This window comes from Topomyia yanbarensis, chromosome 1, assembly GCF_030247195.1.
Source record: "Topomyia yanbarensis strain Yona2022 chromosome 1, ASM3024719v1, whole genome shotgun sequence".
In the NCBI taxonomy this organism is placed as follows: Eukaryota; Metazoa; Arthropoda; class Insecta; order Diptera; family Culicidae; genus Topomyia; species Topomyia yanbarensis.
This window is the reverse complement of record NC_080670.1, coordinates 73,731,996-73,758,256: the sequence shown is the minus strand read 5'-3', so window position 1 is coordinate 73,758,256 and position 26,261 is coordinate 73,731,996. Positions and strand designations below refer to the sequence as shown.

The window sequence follows — 26,261 nt, the reverse complement described above, 5'->3', positions numbered from 1 at the left end:
GACGAAAAAAATGCTCTATACATTACATCTAAGCAGGAGTCCGGTCTCAACCGGTACAGAATTATTGAACATTAGAAAAACTGCAAAAAATGTATGATTTTTAAAAATAGGGGGTTTTACGGACAAAATATCCCAAAACTCTAACTTCCGCATTCTTCAAGAAGCAGATGTATTGTTATTCCAAAACTACGATTGCTCCCTTTAAAAATGTATGAAGTGTAATTTTCTAAAGGCTAGTTCGAAAGTTCTAGCATTTAATGTATTTTCCTATAATATTTTCCCAAAGAGCCAATGGCAAAAACTTCAATTGAAGTGAACCGGAGTCAAACTATGTGGTATTTGGCAAACAAGCTTCATAATAGCTACAAAATAGTCCTAACTGAAAAATATTAGGACTTAATTTGGTAGAAAATTTGAATGGAAGTACGCAAAAAAAGTTATGTAGCATACTTTTTGAGAGAGTCCAATAAAATTGACTGCATAAAATTCACATTGAATTTACACAGCAATCAAAGAAGATAGAAATACGATGTTGATGAACGAATGATAGAATAATCATCCTAATTTGGATCCCTCCTTATTTTGGACGCTTTCATACATTTGTATCCCTTACTGCCAATTACTCCAAATTCGTTTGGTTTGATGAAGAGGGTTGTGTTTAAGTCCTAGCATAATTAGTTCATCTCTAATTCCATTAAATTAGTCAAAATTCACAGTTGAAAAATTGATATCGAAAACGATTCATAATTCCGCGATTTCCAACAGAAATCGGGAGAAGTGATGCACTTTTAAATAGGATTTAAGAGTACAAATTTATTGTTTTAAATGATCTAATAATTTTGTCTCTATTGGGTTCTTGAATTTTATGTATTTGAAATGGTCCAAAATATGTCGTACAAATAATAGCGTCAAAATATTTCGGACACAGTTAGATTTTCTTTCGTTATAGCAGTCTGTTTATCAATTTAGAATAATCAAAATTGTTACTTTATACCAAAATTTTTTCGGTGCGATAAAACCGCGCGGTAAAAGCTCTTTCCCGCACCGCATCTGCGGGAAAAAGTGTCTCACCGCACCGCAGATTTCGCGGTGCGGGTGCGGTAAATACCGACGAACCCTAATTACAAGCGTCGGTATGTCTTAAAAGGTTTTAAAAAGTATAAGTATAACAATGTATAAGTAATCTTGAACGATTTGCATGTACTTTTATGTCCTAGAACAAACACTAAATAGTCCTAAAATGGAAGGTTTTGTAAATTCAGCAAGATTAACTTTTGCTCAAGCTCATACCTTAATCAAAAGACTGCATTCTCTTTAGAAATTAGAAACAGGTTCATGATTATTTTAGTAGCTGTTAAAATATCAAATATTAATGTGAAGGAGGGCGATCATCAAGTCGATTTTTTGTTGCCAAAATAGGCTACACGCTCCCACATGAATTACAATTCATTGCAGCACATTTACACAAAAATGAGTTTGATTGTCTAACAAAAAATACCTAGGCACTGTATTATTAGATGTTCGTTGCTGATTCCAGAAAGTGATTTTCAGTTGCTCGAAGCGTTAAAGTTAAAAGACGATGAATGGAAAATAAACAAGATTTAAGTTTACTTTTCAATGTTCGAGGATACGACTACCTAACAGTTGTCGTAATTGAAACTGGACACGCATCTTGTTAAAATGGAAGCGTCTTTGACAACCCAGCCAGCAATAATGGCCAAAATCGTTACAATATCTAACCCCTACGTTGAGTTATCGAGAATTTTTTTTGAGTTTTTGAGATAAATTAAAGGGTTTTTTTACTCATTTTAAATAAAAATTTCTTTTTTTCATGAAAAATTCTGCCTTTCTATTAGTAAACACCCCCTTAGTCAAAAAATATCTAAAAACCTCAACGTAGGGTTAGGTATTTTTTACATAGAATCTGTATGCAAAGTTTGAAAGAAATCGGTTAAGTAGTTTTTGAATGGCAGGTAACACCGCAAATCATGTTTTTTTTCCATAGGTGTTCAACAAGAAGCTTCGTCACCGAGTCGCTTATTAATATTTTTGTATGGAAAAGTTACAACATGTTATTGAAATGATGCACTATAATGTACAAAAGTTTTGATCAATTCGCTTCACGCAAAGTTCTAAAAAAATCGTAAAAAAAGTGTTTTTTTCACGCAGAAACCCTTACACACAACGCAATTTTTAGATGCGATCGCAACTTTTCTACTTGTGATCTGGGGCGCGGAAGTAGTGTTCGTATTGCGATAAAGAAATATCTAACAGGGACTATACTAAAATGCCTGCATGTGAATGTTTGGAACAGATTTGCGTACGCGTTTCACTGCCAGGTTGATATTTATATGTTTGCTGCATTTATCTAAGGCCGACTAGTGATCCTGACTTGTATGAGGTTCACTCCTCTGCGGTCCAGAGCATTTTTAACAAAGCCAGCTGGCGAGATCATGTACTTGTTATAGGTGATTAAAATCTCCCTAATCTCCGCTGGTCTTTCGATGACGATCTTAAGTGCTGCATAACTGAAAATCTCAGTTAACCTCACTTTTCTTAACATTTCACTAATACGTTTACATTGACTTGTGGATCACTAGATTCGCAAGCAGCAAATTGCAAAGTCCATGTAAGCAGTACAAGCGTACTATCAAAAATGAACTCTCGAGTTCATTTGTGACGTCAGCGTAAAGTATTCAATATGCTGGATGGAAACGATTTAGATCAGGCAGTTGCGGCGTTCTATGAGGCTATATATGGAATTCTTTGCCGTAATGTTCCTAGAAAACGTGTCAGCAGAAAAGCAAGTTTCCGTGTTGGAACGCGATTTCACGTAAGCGCTCGACAAGGCTGTAGCATTGCTGTTTGAAAACTGGGGTTATAACTTGTTAATTGTCACTGTATCCAAATGCTCTGAAAATCCTTATCTTGAGCTATCGCACGCGAGCTGAAAGTGTCGTATACAACCGAGCATCGAGGTGGTGATTCCAAATCGTCACAATAAGCAAATCAAATCGGTCAAAGAGCGATCGCGGAAGCTGTTCATGGAGCTGCTGACGAAGTTTGATTGCGTTGGACAAGAGGACTAAACCTACGTCAAGACAGAATTTGGATAGTATCATGGACAGGAATATTTGCAAGCAAGAAGAGGAAATATGGCAGAGATTTTCAAGCAAATTATGCTGTTGAAGTTCGCAAAGAAACATCTTGTGGAACAGTTCATCTGTTCCTGTGGGTTGAAGAGCGATATTTACTTCGTAACCGGGACCAAAACCAAGAAAATCGTGTGCATGAGCGCCAGGAAAAATGTCTATTTTAGTCGGATTTGGCATCTTGCCATTACGGGAAAAGCCGTGGGGTAGCATGCCGCGAACATCGTGCACGTGGTGCCCAAGTACATGTACTCTCCCAACACGCCAGAGCTCCGCCCAATATAACAATATTGGGAATCGTCAAGGAGAACCTCCAGAAGACACGAAAGACAGTTGCCAGCGAGATGCAGATCAAAGCAAACTGGTGTTCTGCCAGAACCAAGAAGACTTACAAAACGTAACAGAAGGAGTCAAACGAAAGGTCCGGCAAATAGCATTTGATAAAACAGAAATTCTAATTGGATAATTTTCTTTATTCCCTATGAATTGAAGTTGCAAAAGAAACCTGATTTGATTTTTTAAAGTTTGCCGATTTACACACATTCTTCTTTGACCAACTTTTGCTCGTGGTACCCTTTACATAAGATGTGGCTGATAATTATTTTATACTAATTGTGTGTAGTTCAAGTGAAATTTAATTTTGTTTCATTATCTTAAACACTGTTTCCGAAAATGAAACAAAATTGTTCCAAGGAAGACTGGGTTGTTACGCGCCATTAGAGAATTGCTGCTGGGCCTCGAATGGGCTTTTCCCAGTTCAACCACTTCATATAGACGGAGGTGATCAGATGGAATTGGATTATAAAATAAATAAAAACGAGATGTTGAGAATATTATTGTCCAAAACCGAATAGTGGCCGAAGACACTACCCTTCTTAAAATGCCTCGTTTTGACCAAAAGTTGCTTTTCTCGTTTCCCAGTCACGTCCAATTTTGGCGATTGTCAGCCAGGATACCATGTTTTGCTTGAATGAGGGAAGAGACACTACCCTTCTATCATGTCTTACTAAAAAGCTAGGCGAAGCAACTCCCTAGTCGCATGTTCTTTAACCCTCGAGCACTCGCGCTGCTGTACTTTGTATTACACTTTGGGATTTTTTGTTCATTTTGTTGCAAAGATTCATACCATGCAGCAACATAATGTGGTCTACAAGATTCCCTGTTATAGCTGCCCAGGTGTGTATATTGGTATGACAAAGAACTTGTTAAAAAGTAGATTATCCGGCCATAAGTCCAACGTAAACAAACTCGATAATTTGATACAAGACCAGACCACCACAACAGATAGCCGAGTGGCCTCTCTCGGAGCACAAACAGCTTTAATAGAACATTGTATACAATACCAGAATAGGTTCGCATTTGAGAAGACCACGATAGTAGATCGCACATTCCGTTCATCGTCTCTCCCATATTTAGAAATGTGTCACATTACTAATACACCCCATACCGTCAACAGTCGCTCAGATGTAGACAATCTTAGCGTCATATACGCAGCTATATTACACACCACAAAGAATTATTTCGCCCGCAAAAAGTCCACTCCACCATAAGCTCTATTTGAAACAATTCCACACCAGCACTGAAACATTTCACTTTCTACACAGAACTATATTTCACCCATTTTGTACGTCTGCTCTAAACAAGATCGATCATAGCCAAAGAATATTTAACCAAATGTGTAATTTCATCGTTATTGCAGTAAGTCCAGATTCAGTTTAAATAGTTAGTCAAAGTTTATGTGTAGCTCGTTAAATTTATTGTGTATTATTTGTAGCGTTTGTGCCAGAAGCAAAATCCCCATATATTGACCATACACTTACATGTCAGTGATATTACGAGGAACGATAATAAGTTTTTGTAAGTTTGTCTACTCTGTTACTCCGCAATATAGTCTCCCCTGAAGAAGGCGCAAACAAGGCGTCGAAACATTGGGATTTAAAAGCAAACAAATCGTTTTAATCCACTAAGGACTGTAAAAAAGCCGTTCAAATTTCTAGATAACAATAATCCAATCGAAAGTCCACAAAAGTTGCAAAGACATTTATCAATGCCAAACCACTATGAAGTCTATAAATAACATGTTTTGGACAAGATGTAATCATTTTTGTGCGCTGACAAGTGCAACAATAAAATCTTAAATTGTTAATTAAAATCAGGTCAATAGAACGCGAGATATGGGAAAAAATCCGTTAATAAATGCATGGACAAAAGGTCACGATTTCGTGAACTGGACGATTTAAACCGTGACCAAGTTCCTGAAATTATAAATAATAAACCTCGTATTCATTAAACTATTTGTGTTTTCTAAAATCCAGTCCGCCTCGGCGTTACATTAGAATGTTTGGTTGGGTAACTGTTGTTGTTCCCTGGACATGTTTAGTTTTTGTTGTGATTCTTGTTCTTGATTTGGGAAGTCGACAGTCAAACGTTGTTCATCATTTTAAGAGCTTATTCGCGATTCTTGTGAATTCTCATGGCGTTAGAGGGATTAAAGTTCGTGATTTCAAGATCTTAGTCGCGATGTACGTAATGTCTATTCACGTTATCGCGATACTTTTGTCATGAGTAGAGTGATTCATGTTCATGATTTCATGAGTCATGTATTCATGTGTGAATGTGTTCATGATTTCAGGACCTTAGTCGCGATTTTTGTAACTTCTGTTCGTGTTATCGTGATGTTTTAGTCATAAATAGAGCAATTCATGTTCATGATTTCATGATCTTAGTCACGATTTTCGTAATTTACTGTCAAAGAGTAAAGTAACTAATGTTCATGATATCAGCAGTTTTATCATGGTATTCGTAAATTCTCTTTGCCTTATCGTTATCTATTATTTTTGGTTACTAACGGTTTTTTACTCGGAATAACGTGAAAATATATGCTGGATCATTAAAATAAGACTCATTAGCGATATCTGGTTCTGGTTCGGTCCTAATAGTTTTTTTATATCTACTGCTCGTTCCTATTACTGGTCGCTAGCAGTATTTCAGGAAAAAATGTATGGAACAAAAATGATTCCACGAATAATACTCCAAATTTTGTGAAAGAGTTCGCGTAAAAATTTCATCTTCATGTTTCATAAAATTGTAAATAATTAGGGATATCTTCTAAATATCCCAAGCACGCAAATTGATACTAAGTAGATCATAAATCATGTACTAGGAATCGTGAACCAGTTCACGAATACATAAATAATATTTTGTGATTCCGTGTACTTTTTCACGAAAACGAATAAGTTGTGACTATTATACTAGGTATCATGAATCAGTTCACAAATACATGAATAATATTTCATGATTTCGTGAACTATTTCACGAAAACGAACGGTAAGCTATGACTATTATACTAGGTATCATGAACCGGCTCACGAATACTTGAGTAATATTTCATGATTTCGTGAACTATTTAACGAGTGCGGATATTGGATCGTGACTAATATATCAGGGCTCATGAATTAGTTCATGAGGATTGAATGGACTCAGGAGTAAAATTCCGAATTTCTTGAAATAGTTCCCTTCTTTTGTGTTTCTGTTTCCGAGTACCATTAGCCGGTCAGTGACCAATGAAGCAGTGTTCTTCTAGTAAGCCGTCTGGATACCGTTACATACACAAGTTTAGTATTAGTTTACATTTCCCCTTCTTGGTTGTCTTACTAACGTGTACTGGGCAATATCCCCGGCTCAAAGTATATCCTAGCTCGACCACCGGGCCCTTCGTGATCTTCTTCCGGACCAAAGACAACAAGTGTTTGAATCGGTTGCAGATTTCTAGAGTTTTGACGGATAGGTATTTGGCCGTGACAGAAATATCGAAAATTCGTCCTGATAAACTACGGATGATTGTTATTAGTTTGAATCAGGCAAATTATATTGGGGTCGTTGCCGATCCGAGTCTGAGTTGCGAGGAGCTGCTAAAATATGGGATTAGCTGTTTCAAAGACCCCATGCTTAAGCCAGTGAATATACTGGAGTGCAAACGTTTGCATTCAGCATCAATCGCAGCTGTCGGGAAGAAAATATACGTCAACTCAGACTCTTATCGGGTGACATTCGTCGGTTCTGCTCTACTCAACTATCTCCTCTTTGACAAGGTTCGTCTACCTGTTCGCCTCTTTGTACCGCGAGTCATGAACTGTACTAATTGCAAACAATTGGGACACACAGTATTCTGTTAGAGCAATAAGGCCCGTTGTGGGAAATGCGGTGGGAATCATGCGGATGATTCCTGTGGAAGGAAGTGTCTCTACTGTGAGGGAAACCCACATGATCTCCCTTTAAGTCCCACGTATAAACAGCGCGAGGAGAATTTTAAGTGTTCCCTTCAGGAACGCTCTAAACGATCTTTTGCAGAAATGATTAAGATAGCTACACTACCTCTCTCTACGAACATCTATACCAACTTGTCTACAGACGAAGGCGACTGCGATGAACGCCAGGAGGGAACATCTTCTGCTGTACCTAGAAGCAATAGAAAAAGGAGTAGCATTTCCTCTCCCAAGCTTCGTAAAGGCCACCCCTAAAATAACTACTCAAGGAAGTACTGATGTAAACCGAAGCAAGTCGCTTCCGGTCTCATTAACCTGAGCTCAGAAAAGGATTTCCCAGCACTTTCAGGAATATCAAATACCCCAAGTGTTCCCATATCTCAGCCAGAGAAAAGAACTAGCGCTGGATTAATAAATTTCTATGACATTGTGGATCGTATTTTTACAGCACTAAATATTGCCGACCCTCTAAACAGCATCTTGATATATGATATGATATTATCTTGATAAGCTCTCTCCCCGCAGATATTATCTTGATAAGCTTTCTCCCCGCAGTAAAAACATTCTTGATACAGTTTATTGCGAAATAGCCCCTCCTTTCAGCGACTGCATCCTTTGATGGCAAATTCATCGAACGAGGGCACGGATTCAATCACTGTTCTACAGTGGAATTGTAGAAGCATTATCCCGAAAATCGATTCCTTTAAAATCTTGCTAAATAACTTGAAATTTGCACTATGCGAGACAGGATAAGTTATCAGTGTCCTGCCAAATCATCTTCTTCGTCATTGGATGAACAAGGTATTAATATAACCGAGTATTCTAAGCAACGAAATACCTTGTTCATCCAATGACGAAGAAGATTTGGCAGGACACTGATGACTTATGAGCATGTTAATATTAGTGTAGTGAGTGAGATCTATCGTGTTCTGATCGTGTGTTTTCAGTTGGAATTAAATATTGTAATTTTCATAGGAAAACCTTGTCGTATCGTTTTTATTATTTTTCGTACTACGATTTTAACTAACTAGGAGTGCATAGTTTTCGTCGATTTATAATCCTTCTCGCGATTACGAGCGTTCTAAATAAAGTTTCGACAAGCGGCAATTGTGATTTGCTTTGTTCAATTGGTGTATTTCTGGCGCCGATAGCACTAGCCAGCCAACCTACACTTGCTACTCTCTGCTTCATCAGCACCGAACCTGACCAAAGCAAGAATGAAAAAAAAACAATGTGGAGAGTGTCATTTGCCGATAAATGAGCTGGAACCTGTACGCTGTGGTTTTTGTGACGCATTTTTCCACATCAGCCAGCAATGTTGTGGTTTTAATAACCGCTCAAACATCAGGGATCTGTTTTCGCAAGGAAAAGCAATCTTTGTATGCTGCGGATGTAAAGACAAATTGAACGATCGAAGTATTTCTTCCTACATCAAGGATGCACTTGAATCACAGCAGACCAGCGATGTCAGATCTACGGAAATCTCCGTAGATCTACGGATTTGGAGGTTTTCTACGTATCTACGGATCCGTAGATAAAATCTACGGAAATGCAATTTTTTCTACGGAAATCTACGGATTTATCTCAGTGTACTTTTGAAGAAGGTTGCCAATGATCGACAGTTATTTTTTCTATTGGAAAATAATCTTAACAAAATGGAGAATCCGCAAAACCACGTTGTGCGATAATAAATCCTCCAAATCGTGACGAACGGAAAAATATGGTGGGAAAGTCTTGGACGCGAAAACTGTACACCTAGATGCTGACGAAGCCTTATTATCTCATCATGGATGATAAGACTTCGCGTCAAGGCGGACATTCTGTAGCTTCCGGGGCAACTATTCTTCACCACCCAGCACAAATTTGATGTTCCAGAGGAAGTAAGGAAGCAGAAACTTTCAAAGTTTGCCAATAAATATATAATTTGTCAAGCGATTTGCTTTTGTGGCAAACGGAGTACGCCTTTCCTGACTACCGAGACTGTAAACGGGGAGATCTATCTCAAGGAGTGTCATCAGAAGCGTCCGTTTCCTCTGTTGAAACAACCCGAGGGTCCTACGATCTTCTGGCCAGATCTAGCTTCGAGCCACTGTTCAAATGTTGTCCTGGAATGGTACGAAGCCAACGGGAATACTTTTGTACCCAAGGAAATGAACCAGAACTAAGGCCCATCAAAAATACAGCAGGCACTACGGAAGCATCCCAAGGAGGTCAAAACTGAGGAAGACATGAAGAAAAAATGGGTTTCCGTACAGGAGAAGCTGCAGCTAGATGTTGTACAGAAACTAATGAGGGGAGTTAAGCGTAATGTCCGAGCGTAAGGTTGTGGTGTTGTAGTTGAATAAAATAAATATGCCAAAACGTTACTAATGGGTTATATTGCATTGCAGGTTTGAAAAGAATCGGACAAACTAGGTAATTTTTTACAGCGTTTTTCCGTGGTACAATTTGATGTGGGACATTTCGGAAGGTTTCACGACCGTAGTCAGCAAATCGAAGAAGCATACAAAGCCAACCGACCGTTTAATTCAAGGCAACTGCTGCGTTGTTAGCATGGACGAAGTGACGACCAAAGAAGCAGACTGAATGACCGTCAGGCATTGCTACAAATGCCCCCCACAAGGTTAAAAGCTCCGCGCGCAATAGTTAATTGCGCGCGAGGGAATTAATACTAGCCTATTGAAAAAATCTTTAACTTTATTTGTTGTAAATATATAAAAGGCAATGGCTCCACATTGAATAGCGTTATATAAACGAACAATATAACAAAAAATAGGGATAGCACAATCACCAATGACTATTAGGAATAAGTGGCCAGTGGCCTTAATATCGCATAACAATCCTCAATATCGCCTATGAATAACCTGTTCTGTTTAAAAGACTGCGCCCGTTGGCTGAATCAGGTGACGGTGAATACCAAAACAGACGATTTACGACGGACCAGACGTTTACTCTGCGATATATCTTGGACAAATTTCGAAAATACGACAAGCGGACTCACCAACCGATTGTAAATTTCCAGGCAGCGTACGATTAAGTGAAACGAAACGAAAAGGGCAGATAACGATGGTTAAAAAAGAATAACCAGAGAGATATCACACGTTTAATCGGTTGAAACCAAGCGATGGGATTTCAAATTTGTTGTTCCATATAACGCTCGAAGGTGCGATACGAATTTGTTGTGCAAAGGAACGAAACTAATATCACGATATCTCACAATTGCTGGCATAAAAATATTTTGAAAGATTTTTTCTCACTGTAGAACTAACAAGAATGGTTCCTGAACGAACAACATCAGTGACGTTAGAACCCTCGTCTAGACTGAACAATTCTATAGATATTGTCATATAAAATTTGAAGCTTTACAAGGACAATGTGGATTGAATTGTACAGAAATAATTTGTATCACATGCCCCAAGAACTAAAAAAATACTTTTCATCCATTGTGAAATTTTTCAGCATTGCTAATTTTTAGGTTACAAATAGGCCTAAACAGTGCGTCTTAACTAAGTCGGTTGGATTGCTATTTTAAAAATGCTTTTTACTGCTGTTGTGTATTGAAAATGCTGCCTACTAGTAAGAAGCATTTGTAGAGTACTAAATATCAATTCATAATTGAATATAACTTTAACTTGGAATTGAGTTATGGCACACAATCGCTAAATGGGGTGAAAATCGCTCGCTCCTTGGAGATCTCCAATGGAACAACTTACACAAGTCCAACAGGCAGTGACACCAGACTAGGAGAAACGGAAGCGCTGAGGAAAACACGGAGTCTATCGGTTCTTTTTTATTATTTCCCCTTTTCTTTCTTAAATAAGCAGAAATTCAAGAAATGTGGATGAGAGTTAAAGGAGACATAAATGGAAGATATGAATGAAGGTAGAAAACTGAAAAAAATGGTAAGTTATAGTACACATGTGTTATGTTATATATACAAATTGAACCATTATAATAAATACGCGTCGATTTCCTGCTTAAATGGAATCGAAAGTTTTACTGTAATGTTACAATCCAATTGATACAAACATTACAGTAAGGCGGGGCTAGTTGATGGAACGATGACCTCGGAATAGGGTTCGTCGCGGTGCGGATGTGGGCGGTAAATGGATTGTCCGCACCGCAACCGCAAAAAAATAATAAAACCGCACCGCTTACCGCAACCGCACTTTATTTACCGCACCGCACCGCGCGGTAATGCGGTAAATGCGGTAAAATTTTTATATTTTTAAAAATGGTGTTGAAAAATTGAACATTTGTGTAACCATATATAATAAAATGTTATTCTTATTCACACGAAATTTAACTTTAAGAGACTCCTCAGAATGTAATGTTTATGAAAAAATCAACTTTTGCATTTTCTATTAATAAAATTCCATACATTTTAAGGCAAACATTATACATTCAAAAACGTTCTACTGCAGTAATAGGAAAACTTTTATTTTAGCAACCCTTCAGTTAATTAAAAAATGTGGAATAAAAATGTAATAAGAAATGAAGTTGCATATTTTTTTCTTTAAATTTTCATATTTTCAATGTTTTTGACATATGAAAACGAAATGGATGATTTTCGCATTTACGTAGTAAACCACCTTTCATTCTTAACGGAATTTCACCAAAGTCGAAATACCAGTACTTCTATATAGTAGCGCATATATTCCAATACAGTGAAATAAAAACATATTGTATTTCATTAATAAGAACGACGCCATATTTGACAAAAAAATTGCCTATACATTACATCTAATCAGGAGTCCGGTCTCAACCGGCACAGAATTATTGAACATTAGAAAAACTGCAAAAAATGTATGATTTGTAGCATACATGATTTTTAAAAATAGGGGGTTTTACGGACAAAATATCCCAAAACTCTAACTTCCGCATTCTTAAAGAAACAGATGCATTATCATTTAAAAACTAAGATTGATCCCTTTAAAAATGAATGAAGTGTAATTTTCTAAATGCTAGTTCGAAAGTTCTAGCATTTAATATATTTTCCTCTAATATTTTGCCAAAGAGCCAATGGCAAAAACTTCAATTGCAGGGAACGGGAGTCAAACTATGCGGTATTTGGCAACAAAAGCTTCAAAAAAGCTAGTCTTGACTGAAAAATATTAGGACCTAATTTGGTAGAAAATTATAGTAAATTTGAATGGAAGTACACGAAAAAAAGTTATGTAGCATTATGCTATATTTCACCCTAAGGAGGAAAATTTGGTAAACACCAACATTTCTCACTAGGGTGGTCACGTTTGATCACGTGTTTACCAAATTGATATCGAAAACGATTCATAATTCCACGATTTCCAACAGAAATCGAGAGAAGTTATTCACTTTTAAATTGGATTTAAGAGTAAACATGTATTGTTTTTAAATGATCTGATAATTTTGTCTCTGTTTGGATCTTGCATTTTATGTATTTGAAATGGTTAGTTTGTGAAGTTTTACTTAGAAATATAAAATAACTAGTCCAAAATATGTCGTAAAAATAATAGCGTCAAAATATTTCGGACACAGCTAGATTTTCTTTCATTATCAATTAGAATAATCAAAATTATCACTTTATCATTTTTTTTGCGGTGCGGTTGCGGTAAAACCGCGCGGTAAAAGCTTTTTCCCGCACCGCATCTGCGGGAAAAAGTGTCTCACCGCACCGCAGATTTTGCAGTGCGGGTGCGGTAAATACCGCGCGGTTGCGGTAATTACCGCAACCGCGACGAACCCTACCTCGGAACATGTCTGGTACTGTACACGAAATGGGTCATCGGAAAGTCAATTGAACTAACACCTTCCTAAATCCGTGAACCAAGTTTTTTGCATGAATGTTTAAATACATGCAAACATCAGATAGGAAGGTTAACACACACACACACACACACACAATCGCTAAATGGGGTGAAAAACACTATTGAATACTTTACGCTGACGTCACAAATGAATTCAAGTATTTATTTTTGACGGTTCGCTTGTACTGTTTACATGGACTTAGAAAAAATCTTTGCGAATTGCTTCGAGCGAATCTAGTCATCCAAAAAAATTTTCTGAGTACATGTAAACAGTATAAGTGAACTGTCAAGAAAAGTGAGGTTAACTGTGTCCGTTATTGAGTTCTGCAAGATGACGAGACGAATGAAGTGAAGCTCATCTGTCACATTCGAACTCACGTAACTCCTATGTAAACAAACCACTGAGAATTGTCAAACGAAGTTCATCATTTTGTGGGGTTATGTCGGTTGGTGTAAACGGTGTAAAACCTAATTTGGAATACTTTTGTTTCTTTGTTGAGTGCAGAGCAAATCTACGGATTTAATGTCGCGAGAATCTGGCATCGCTGCAGCAGACCCAACCGTCGAACTTGGCTAATCTTTCTGCTCAAGTTCGCCAGCTTTTCAATTTGATAGAAACGCTGAGCAAGAGGTTGAAAACATCGTATCTGAGCGCCCTGTTGGTGGGACACCAGTTGTTTCTGACTGGCCTAAATTAGGTGTCAAACGGCGCCGTGGTCATAATGGTCAACCGATGCAAGCTTCTGCCGTACGTGGAATGAAGTTTATTGACTTCAATGATTTGTCAGTTCCGTTCGTTGTCACTTCACCACCCCCACCGACGTTTTGGCTGTACTTATCGGGATTTCAACCACTGGTAACAGTCGGTGACGTACAAAAAATTGTTGCTCGCTGCCTGGATTTAACCGATGCGGTTGACGTGGTTCGTCTAGTTACCAAAGAGGCGGATGTTTCTAAAATGTCATTCATTTCGTTTAAAATCGGACTGGATCCTGGTTTGAAGGAACAATTCCTCGATGCTTCAACATGACCAAGCGGACTTCTATTCAGGGGATTTGTGGAACAGCCTAAAAACCGTGCTTCAACTGTAACGACAATCCCTTTAGCCAACGTAGCAGAGACGAATCAAACATCTTAAGTGCAGCTGCGGATCCGCGACAACCAATAACAAGCAATGCGGAAGCCCCCGCGCCTCTCGACCGAAATGTACTTTCCGTTAATACTCCTCTTCAAATTTGTTCCGGTCCTGAGGTCGGAGAAGGAAGCGAGGGCTTCCAGCCTGCTATCCCAGGCGAGTATAATCATATTTTTGAACCTGCTGTTCCTGACTATATCTCGCATTCCAGTCGTGTTGCTTCTAACAACCTCCGCATATATTATCAGAATGTGCGCGGATTGAGGAACAAGATCGACCCATTCTTTTTGGCTGATTCGGAAGCTGAGTACGACATAATTGTTCTAACGGAAACGTGGCTGAATGAGCAAATCTATTCTGCACAACTTTTTGGACATCAGTACGCCGTACTCAGAACTGATCGGTCCCACTTGAACAGCCGTAAGACTCGCGGCGGAGGAGTTTTGGTGGCAGTATCACTGAAATCAAATTCCTACATTGATCCCGCAATTATTTCTAATACTCTTGAACAGCTGTGGGTTATTGTTGATTTACCGCAAAATACACTCAGCATCGGCGTTATATACCTGCCACCAGGCCGAAGATTCGACGCGGTGAGTATTAATGATCACTTACAATCGTTGGGGTCAGTGTCATCCCGATTTGGCATCCGTACCCCCGCCATTCTATTTGGCGACTATAACCAGTCAAACCTGCAATGGCGTTTTCCTGAGAGAGAGAGAGAGAGAGAGAGAGAGAGAGAGAGACTTACCGTTCATTGACCCACTGCTCTCGCTTATGCCGGCCGGCAGCTGCGCTCTTATCGACGGGTTCAACCTACAAGCATTCACCCAGATTAACACCATATTGAATCGGAACGAACGTCTTTTAGATCTTGTTCTTGCAAATGATACTGATTTACCAGTCACTACCGTGTCCTCACCCATCGCACCTCTAATTGATCTCGATGCTGATCACCCTGCTCCTACTGTTACCTTTAGTATGCCCACTCAAATTGTTTATGAAGAGCCTACTGTTACGAATTCTTTGGACATTCGCCGAGCCGATTACGCCACATTGAATGCTATGTTACCTATCATCAATTGGCACTTCATTGAATCGTCCACCTGCATTGATGAGGCAGTAGAGCATTTCAGCGCCATTGTGGAGAATGCTGTCTTAAGTGTTGTTCCAGCTAAACCACCACCGCAAAAACCACCGTGGTCGAATCAACGATTACGTGCGCTCAAGCGAGCACGATCGGCTGCCCTTCGGAAATATTGCAGTTCTCGTTCGCCCTATTTTAAACAACAGTTGAAAATCACAAGCAACCGGTATCGTCACTACAACCATTACCTCTACAATCGACATGTGAAGCGCACAGAAAACAACCTTCTTCGCAACCCCAAACTTTTTTGGTCGTTCGTCAACTCAAAGCGAAAGGAAACTGGCCTGCCTCGCTCCATGTTTTTGGAAAATGCAACGAAAGCGAGAAGTGCAATTTGTTCGCAGAACATTTTAAGCAGGTATTCCACAATAGTTCCGCCACTTCGATGCAGATAGAAGAAGCTATTCGTGAAATACCACGTGACGTGTTCGACTACAGTATTCCGCATATAACTGAAAGCATGGTAGCGACTGCCATGCAAAAATTGAAGTTATCCTTTGCTGCTGGCCCTGATGGTATACCGTCATCCGTGCTAAAGCGATGTGCACTCGCTCTCTGTAATCCGCTGGCTAGTCTATTTAATCTATCGGTTCAGCAATGTGAGTTCCCTGCACGCTGGAAATTTTCCCACTTATTTCCAGTTCTAAAAAAAGGTGACAAACGCTATGTCTCAAATTATCGTGGAATTACTTCTCTGTGTGCCACACACCAAAAAAATCTTAATTTTATCGTTGACGTAATTGCAAACATGACACAATTCAACAAATTGTAATTTACGAAATGACGGAACATTACCGTATTCCGTTTAATTTTACATGAAACATATATTTTACATGCGCAATGACATAAAGTTACACTTCCTACCATTCAGAACAAACGCTGTATGACGAGTAAAATTACATGATTTACGAAATTAAACGTCATGTAAAATTAAAATCAAACGTAAAACTAAGTCATTTTTGATGCTCGTATATGTCAGGGTCAGGAGACGTAAATTTACACTATATTTTCTAGGTGTGCAGCTCAAAGTTATTCGAAATAATCGTGAACGACACTCTGTTCGCCAGCTGTAAAAGTTATATCGACAGTGAACACCATGGCTTTTACTTTTATCCGTATCCACCAACCTTATGCAGTTTACCTCGAACTGTTTACGAAACATGGATGCTGGGTGGCAAATAGATACGGCGTATATGGATCTCAAAGCAGCATTCGATCGGGTGGATCATGGAATACTCGTAGGAAAATTGCAGCTACTCGGCGTCTCAGCGTTGGGTGTTGCTTGGTTCAGATCATATCTGACAAGCCGTTCTGTACAGGTCCGAATCGGCTCGACAACTTCGGAATCGTTCACAAACCGGTCCGGAGTTCCACAAGGCAGCAACCTCGGTCCGCTACTGTTTTCAATTTTTATAAACGATGTCGCATCGCTATTACCATCGAACTGTCGTCTGTTTTATGCAAACGATACGAAAATCTTCAAAATAATTAAATGCCTTCTCGACTGCCTGGAGTTACAAAGAATGTTGCATCTGTTTGAGGAATGGTGCACAAAAAACTTTATGGGCTTAAGTATTGCAAAATGCAGCATAATTTCCTTCCATCGGAAAACTCTGCCCTTTATTTATGATTACCAAATCTATGGCTGCTCTCTTACAAGGACAGAATGCGTTAAGGATCTTGGCGTTTCTTTAGATCGTGGAATGACCTTCAGACTCCACTATGACGATATCCTGTCAAAAGCCAACTGACAACTGGGTTTCATCTTTAAAATTTCTAGGGAGTTTCGTGATCCGTTTTGTTTAAAATCATTGTACTGCTCGCTTGTACGCTCATTGTTGGAATCCAATGCCGTAATATGGAGCCCTTACCATGCAAACTGGATCGCCAGGATTGAAGGCGTACAACGAAAATTCGTAAAGTACGCTTTGCGATTTCTGCCGTGGCGTGACCCAATTAACTTGCCGCCATACGAGGAACGCTGTCGTCTGTTAGACATCGAGCCGCTGGAGGTACGAAGGATCACTTCACAGGGATTATTCGCTGCAAAGCTACTCACAGGCGATATTGACAGTTCTGCTCTGCTTACTCAGCTGAATTTGTACGCTCCTGAGAGACAACTTCGTCGTCGTAACTTCTTGTTCCTGGAGTCACGAAATACACAGTATGGACAGCACGATCCGCTTCGATTCGTTTGCTCGCGATTCAACGAACTCGCTGATGTCTTCGATTTTAATGTGTCGACTAATGTGTTTCTTCAACGAGTACTTGATAATTTTCGTGTTGTTCGTAATGTTTAAATTTTTGATTAGTTTTAACCTTTAGTTTTAAGTTTTCATTAAGACAATCTATGTCAGATGAAATTATACCAAACAAATAAACAAATAAACAAATAGCAAAAAATTAACATTAACATTAAAATTAACAAACGGAATATATGGAATGAACTATAATATTTCACATGTTTACTAATTTCGCATAATAGTTAATTTTTTATGCTTCATAATACAAATAATTTATTGAAACGCTAGTCTATTTGACCCCACATTATTCCAAGGATCCCATTAGATCCCCCATGATTTATATATGTATCAATAGGGTATTTCTTGCCGAATCACAAAAAAATAAATTTAGCTGCTACTCTATAAACCTTAGCCTCTTAAAGTTAGCCCAAAACCACCAAAAAACAAGCATACGTCCTAAAAACGAAGAGATAGCGAGTTAGTCTATTCCGCAAAAAGGTGTGTTTTGAAAGCATCTACAACTTTCTAGAACATCGAAAAACTGTAAAAAATCAAATAAAAAAGTTTCAATAAAAAACACTTTTTAAGGGGGTATTCCGACCTGTACTTCAATTACACCAAATAACTTGTTTCGCTTAACAGATAGCCATTTCGCTACTTCAACAAAGATTCATAAAATCAATTCGTCTACAAACTTTCCATACATGACTATCAATTTTGGCAACAACTTGCAAAGTTATTTTTTTATCTGCGTAAAATTGAAATTAAATTAAATCAAAAATTTCCAACATTATATTATACTACTTAAAAATAAAGAAACCTTTCCGAAGACATCAAAGTGCCATAGCCAATAGTTTCGTCGCAAATATCAATGTACGGCTTTTTTGATTCCGTCCCACTGTGCGGCGCTTACGAAACCGAAACAGTACTAACGAGAGCGTGGAATATTCAAACCGTTGGATATTCGATTTTGCCAAGAAGGTTTGTCCGGATTCCGCCCCGGGCACAGAAGACCGCGCCGCGTCCCTAACGATAACACGAACGAAACACCGTTTTCGATGGTGGAGTTCTCACTTGCTCTCTTGTCATGTAACAATAAAGCCCCAGGACCAGACAGAATCAAATTTAACTTGTTAAAGAATCCGTCAGACTCTGCCAAGAGATGCTTGTTGAATTTATTTAATAAGTTTCTTGAGGGTGATATTGTCCCTCATGACTGGAGACAAGTGAAGGCCATCGCCATCCAAAAACCAAGGAAACCAGCCTCCGATCACAACTCGTACCGACCGATTGCGATGCTGTCATGTATCCGGAAGTTGTTCCAGAAAATGATCTTGTTTCGCCTCGACAATTGGGTTGAAGCAAATGGCTCTTGCGTTGCTCTTAACTGAAATTCAAATAGCTTTTGCCAGCAAAGAGCAGATGGCATCAGTTTTCCTAGATATAAAGGGGGCTTTTGATTCAGTTTGTATCAAAATTCTTTCTGAGAAGCTGCATCAGCATGTTCTTTCACTGACTCTAAACAAATTTTTGCTAAACTTGGTGTCTGAAAAACACGCATTTTTTGCATGGTGATTTATCGACATCACGAATTAGCTACATGGGTCTTCCACAGAGCTAATGTCTATAACTTTTACGTAATGACATTGAAGAATGTCTCTATTACAGGACCCAAAGCCGTCGATCTGCAAGGACCATTGCAAGATACCTTGGACAATTTGTCTGCTTGGGCCCTTCAGCTGGGTATCGAGTTCTCCGCGGAGAAAACTGAGCTAGTCGTATTTTCAAGAAAGCGTGAACCAGCACAATTATAGCTTCAATTAATGGGTCAAACTTTTGCTCAGATTTCAACTTTCAAATATCTCGGGGTCTGGTTTGACTCTAAAGGAACCTGGGGATGTCACATTAGGTATCTGAAATAGAAGTGCCAACAAAGGATCAACTTTCTCCGTACAATAACCAGAACATGGTGGGGTCCCATCCAGGAGACCTGATCAGGCTGTACTAAACAACGATATTGTCGGTGATAGAGTATGGGAGATTCTGTTTTCGCTCTCAGCGAACATACATTTCATCAAACTAGAGCGAATCCAATATTATTGTTTACGTATTGCCTTGGGTTGTATGCACTCGATACATACGATGAGCCTAGAAGTGCTGTCGGGCGTACTTTTGCTGTAAAATCGATTTTGGGACCTCTCATATCCATTGCTCATCTGAAGCGATATCTTGAACCCGTCAGTAATTGCAAATTTCGAAAGGCTTGTCAAACTCAATTCTCACACCCGATTTATGTCCTTGTACTTCGATTACATGGCACAAAATATCAATCCTTCTTGATATTATCCCAATCGTGTCAATCTCCCCCATGCTTCTGATTCAACTGTATTCTTCGACATATCCATGAAGGACGAGATTCGTTGAATCCCGGATCACATACGTCCGCAAGTGATCCCAAGCATCCTTCATAGTAAATTTCGAGAAGTTGACTGCAACAAGATGTTTTACACCGACTGGTCAACCCTCGACGACTCCACTGGCTTCGGTATATTCAATCAAAACCTCACCGCCTCATTCAAACCCAATGATCCTGCTTCAGTTTACGTCGCAGAACTTGCTGCTACTCAGTATACTTGAGATCATTGATACTTTGCCCACCGATCATTATTTTATTGTCTTGGATAGCCTCAGCTCAATCGAGGCTCTCCGTTGAATGAAACCTAGAAAGCACATTCCATATTTTCTGCGGAAAATCTGGGAGTGCCTGCGTGCTTTGTCTGTAAGATCGTACAATATTACCTTAGTTTGGGTTCCCTCGTATTGCTCCATTCCAGGTAATGAAGAAGCGGACTCTAGCTAATGCGGGCGCTTTAGAAGGAGACATATATGAAAGACCGATTAGCTTCGGCTTTTTTCAGTATTACTCATGGTTGCAGTTAAAATTAATATTGTCAAATAATATAATTGGTTTACCCTACTCTTCGAAATTATGCTAAAACGCCCATACGTACATTCATCGTCTACATTCTCTCATCCGAGAAACATAAAATAAATTGAGTCCATTATCGAAAATGACACTTTGATAGAAAATTACATCAAATACGTGTAATACGAAAGCGTTTCTTAAAGGCCTGGATTTCTTCTCGATTTATCTCAAACAATTATTGTTCAAGGTACGACTAACTTAATCGATCAAAAGAGTCGATTGATTTTAGTGCGTGACTCGGATACGGTTCACTTACCAAACTGAACCGGCTTGCCCATTTCTACACGGTACTTGATACCTGATATTGATACAATGTTCACAACATCGAAACAAATTGAAGCAACAAGTGGGTGGAAGAATTTGTGTTGGAATTCTTAACCCCTTTGGAATGATTTTCGATTCAAATGCAATTTTTAATTCGGACTCAACCTCAACCGATGCATTTGAGTTGCTAAAAAGTTGGAACACCGATGATGGAAAAAAATCAAGTATATGAGAGATGATCAATCGATTGCAATCATTGTTCGTTATTAGGCAGTCCATTAAACTTTTTGATCAGCTAGTTATCTATTGTTTATCTCTTATGACGTTACTCGAGTGGGCGCAGCGTCCGACAGAATCGTCGACGGAATCCAACATCACACGAATCGGACCGAGAAAATATGTTTGTCGGACGGATTTTTCTGTTCGCATGAGCAAAACATTTGCTGACAAAACCCACTGCTGAATCGTCAAGCAAATGGCTTGTAGATTGCCTAATTTAGGAAAATTAAGCAACTGTACAAGCGTGGAATCGAATGGCGATATCTTCAAGTATCGATACTACGACTACGATTGTGTAGAAAGTATCAGTACTTGCCTTCGATGTTAGCAACATCCCTAAGTATGGATGTATGTGGACCATTGAAATAGTAAATCAATTTACCGAAGCACAATATTTAAATTACTTTTCTATTTGATGTGTTCGGCTATAATTTCCATATACACCTAATTTAACTTTAACAAATTAAAGAAAGAGTTTTTGTTCTTTTACTATCAATCTGAACAGGTTCCCTTTCAAGTTTGAAAAGTGCATGAAAAATTTCATTCTTAATACTACTGAGAACAACGTATCACCTGAATATGAGCAGGTTGGAAAGATTTGGTACATTTGCTTCCATTGAATGCTAATATGATCGAAAAATGTTCACTTTGATTCTTAAGGTTAAGTGTAGCAGCGATTCTCTTGTTATTCCGAAAAAAAATATAATTTTCTGCTCACAATTCAGGGTTATTTTCACTTATTTCAACCATACTTTCTAATCGACTTATGGTTATTTTTAGACAATCTAAACCAAAACTCAATATCCCAATCGCACTATTAAACAAAGGATAAACCTCGCTTGGGAAAGTCGTGTCCGTCCTATGTACTGCCAGAAAAACTAAATGGATTTTCCGTAATTCAACTATTATTACTGCTTCAGTTATTTAATTTTCGCTGCACATCCATCGATCAACGTTTACGTTCAGTCAGTACTGAACCTTGTTGCACAATAACATTTCTAGTGGCATGGTATTTTAAATATTGTCCATATCAAGATTACACAAAACTGGTGCAGAAAATCACTAACCGATCGAAGTAGCCTGCCCATCGCACTCGAACTGAAAATGTTCTTTTATTTTTAATTCACTGCTCAAATTTTTGTTTTACTCTTTTGCTCAGTTTTCTTTTTAAATACTCCTTAATGAATGTGTGTATATTTAAATTTATGCCACGCTTGTCACCCCTCCAAATTATACACACTTTTCAAGTTCAAAACGACCGATCATTGAGAATGAAAATTCTCTGATTTTTCATCACTTGTTTTCCCTTTTTACGTATATTTTTTCGTTAATGTGTATAGCTCTATCACAGCAGCACACTCTTGCGAGAGTTGACACCGTGAAAATATATGTGCGAATAATCATCACATGGCGCACATTCTATGTTGAGCACAGACAATGATGATCCTTCGCCAACTGTTGGTACAGGTTTCTTCACTAGGAATTGCTGCTCGTAAGTTTTTGTTTACACACGCACTGATTGGCCGGAAGACGCATTAGATGTGTTCATCACTTACGAAACCTGCGACCGACAACAATCACAGCAGCGATCGTATTGGACTATAAACTCTTTTCAACCAGTCAATGGTTGTAGGGAGAAATCCGCAAAATTACGAAGACTATAAATAATTTTCATCCGGATGATGTGAGATCCGTTACTACACTCGGTTAGGAGTCGGTATTGAATTGTTTGCTTATGAGATACAATTTGGACATGGACGTGCAAAATGCACTTTCGTGAGCGTTCAAATACGTTCACTAGTATCATAAATAGAAGAAACTTAGAACATGTCGCTACTGTGATCGGTGACTGTTCTGGTAGGTCATGCACGTGGTTGAATGAATGAATACTGTTATATGACGAAATGGTTTTAGGTTAAAAAGCTTTATTCCTGTTCTAAACCGGCACCGTGTAATAGCGTCCAAGGACATAAGGTCCGAAAGGTGGTGCGTCATAACATCCGGGACATTATGACGCACCAGGCTGCGCCATAACATGCAAAAACGGATGTGTGTCATAATGTCCTGGACTTTATGACACATATTTATTTGCGGATTTTACGACGCTCCTCTTGTGCGTCGTAACGTCCCGGTCGTTATGACACACATTCGATTTTGGAGTTCATGTCACAGTCGATATCCTGAACACTGTGACGCACCTATATTTTTGGATATTGTGATGCATAAGAACTGCGTCATAATGTACCAGGTCATATCGTCCCAAAATAATGTGTGTCGTGAAGTTCGGGGGTGAGGGTGCGTCAAAAGATCTGAAATTAAATGTTCATCTTAAAGTCCTCAATCATCCTAGTATGTAAATGTCCGAAAGTAGTCCTGCGTCATAATGTCCGGGATCTTATGATGCACACTGATACTAGGATGTTAAGACGCAGAAGAATTGCGTCATAAAGTCCGGGATAATATGACCCTCTCATTGTTTCGGATATTTTGACGCATAGGTACTGCGTCATAACGTCCCAAGTCAAAAGGTTCCAAGGAGGGGTGCGTCATAATGTCTGGGACAATATGATGCACCAAGCTGCGTTATAATATCCGAAAGCGGATGTGCGGCATAATGTCCTGGACTTTGTGATGCACATTTGTTTTCGGATCTTATGACGCACTCCTTGTGCAAGGGACTGGAAGGTGAAGGTTTTTCTTTCAATATTCAGATCCATAGTACTCGGAACCGACAGTATGAAGTAAAAAGTAACGATAGCATGAAGTAACAAGTTACTTTACGCTTGTCCTGACATGCCGTAGACTCAGGTGATTCGCATGTCTAACCCTTACTCCTACGGTAGCAGACAAAGGGTTAAGTCGCCGGTAAATTCTAGGCTTGCTCATATGACCCTTCCACGCTTTTCTAAACTTTCTCCCTTCAACTCCTTGCTCTCCCTTGAGTACTATGGCTCCTAATATTGAAAAATATACTTCACCTTCCAGTCCCTTGCTAATTAAATGCCGTAACAACAGTCGACAAATTGACTCAATAAATCGTTAACAAAAAATGGTTAAAAAATGGTAAAAATAGATGCAGTACTACTTTCGGAAGTTGTGACATAAGAATGATTTGGGATGTTATTACGCATTCTTGCTTTCGGATCTTATGACATACTCTAGTTGGTCAGCAGTATATTTCAGACGTTATGACGCTATGACCTGGCATATTATTACGCAGTACCTACGTCATAACACTAGTTTACAAATTTGAGGGTGATTGCATAAAGTTAAAAAACCTATTTTAATCCACCTAGCGGTGCAATTGTGCCTTTCTCAATCATGAATCACGAGAATGTGTGCGTTGTTTATATTCATTAAAAGCTTTTAAATGCATATATTACATTTTATTATTGTACATCACATGACAACTATATACAGAAAAATAAATCATTATTCGAGTTCTAAAATTTTGAAAAAGAAAAAACAGCCATGGTAATATTGAACTGAAAAAAGGTGCGAAATCGGCAAAGTCCCAAAAAGTCGACTTTTATAAAAAAATTTTTTCGAGATAACATAAAATCTCGACGTTTCATGCATTTTAAAGATGTTTGGCATCAAAAATACGAATTCGATTTCTGAAATTTCATGGGGTCCCCCTTTTGAAAAAAAATTAGAGTTCCGACTTATATGGGAATTTCAAATGTGACTGGACGATTTAGTCTATATTTCCGGACCCGTATAAGCGATCCGTACGAAATTTTATAGACATCTGTGGGGATATTATAGCTATCATTTGGCTAAGTTTGTGAAAATCGGCCAAACCATTTCCGGGAAACTGATGTGAGTTCGCAAATTTTGAAAGATGGCTGCTTTTCCCGGTCACTTCCGGAACCATCTATGGTGATCAATGTAGTCAACGAAAGTTTGGTTGGCCGTCGGTGATCTAGAACAGCAAATTTAAGTTGTTTGAGAGACATTTTAGCGAAATTTTTACCTTTTTTGCTTTCATCGGAGTATCGGTTTGAATCACAATTTGCTATGTGATCGCACGCCACAACTTGTAACTCCGGAACCGGAAGTCGGATCGGGATGAAATTAAATAGCCATTTACGGGGACGCAATACCTTTCATATGAGACCAAGTTTAGCCGAATCGGTCTAGCCATCTCCGAGAAACCGATGTGACTGTTATTCTGAATTTAGATACTTCCGCCGGGGCTTCCGGAACCGATGATGGTGGCCAATGTGGCCAAATAGACTTTGAATGGATGTTAGTGACCTAATACTACAAATCGAAGCAGTTGTGGTCATATTTTGGAAAAAAATTCACCTTTATACATTCATTGCAGAATTTATTAAAATCGACATTTTCTGCGTGTTCGTACTCATCACCCTGTAATTCCGGAACCGGAAGTCGGATCCATTAGAAATTCAATAGCAGCCTATGGGAACGTTGCACCTTTCATTTGAGACTAAGTTTGTCAAAATCGGTTCAGCCATCTCTGAGAAAAACGAGTGACATTTTTGGTCACATACACACACATACGCACATACACACACATACATACATACACACATACATACACACACAGACATTTGCCGAACTCGACGAACTGAATCGAATGGTATATGTCACTCGGCCCTCCGGGCCTCCGTTAAAAAATCGGTTTTCAGAGCAATTGCAATACCTTTCTATTGAGAAAGGCAAAAAGGTGTTTTCAAAGTCAACTTTGGGTCGTGAACACGAAAATCATATTCATTTTCTTTTTCAAAGAACCGTTTTTGAGATTGTTTGAAAAACGTGTTTTTGAGTACTTTTTGCAGCTATTGGTCAATATCTCGGGAACAAATCTTCTGATTAACACAATACATTTCGACTCACCATTCGAAAGGTATTGATGTACCTATTCCAAAAATGTATGACATGTTTGGATTAAATATCAATAATGTAGGGTTAAGAGCAACCAAAGTCAAAAAAGTAATGTTTGGTAAAATTACTCATTTTTAGTTGATTTTTCATAAA

The 26,261-nt window shown here is 38.7% G+C and overlaps 1 protein-coding gene across 9 annotated transcripts in view; it reads right to left on the bottom strand.

Moving 5' to 3' along the window:
- Nucleotides 1-26,261, bottom strand: part of LOC131677940 (protein unc-13 homolog 4B) — a 170,914-nt gene that overhangs the window by 20,935 nt on the left and 123,718 nt on the right. The window contains exon 1 of one of the 9 annotated variants that reach the window (XM_058958043.1): nt 22,325-22,700. The exons of 6 other annotated variants lie outside the window; for them this stretch is intronic. Coding sequence is in view for 2 of the 3 variants with exons in the window: in XM_058958045.1 (XP_058814028.1) it covers nt 22,325-22,345 (21 nt within the window). In the remaining variant the exon portion in view is untranslated. Of the gene's footprint in view, nt 1-22,324; nt 22,701-26,261 lie in introns of those variants that run through there. 2 more of the 9 variants (XM_058958045.1, XM_058958044.1) reach the window with 2 other exon arrangements.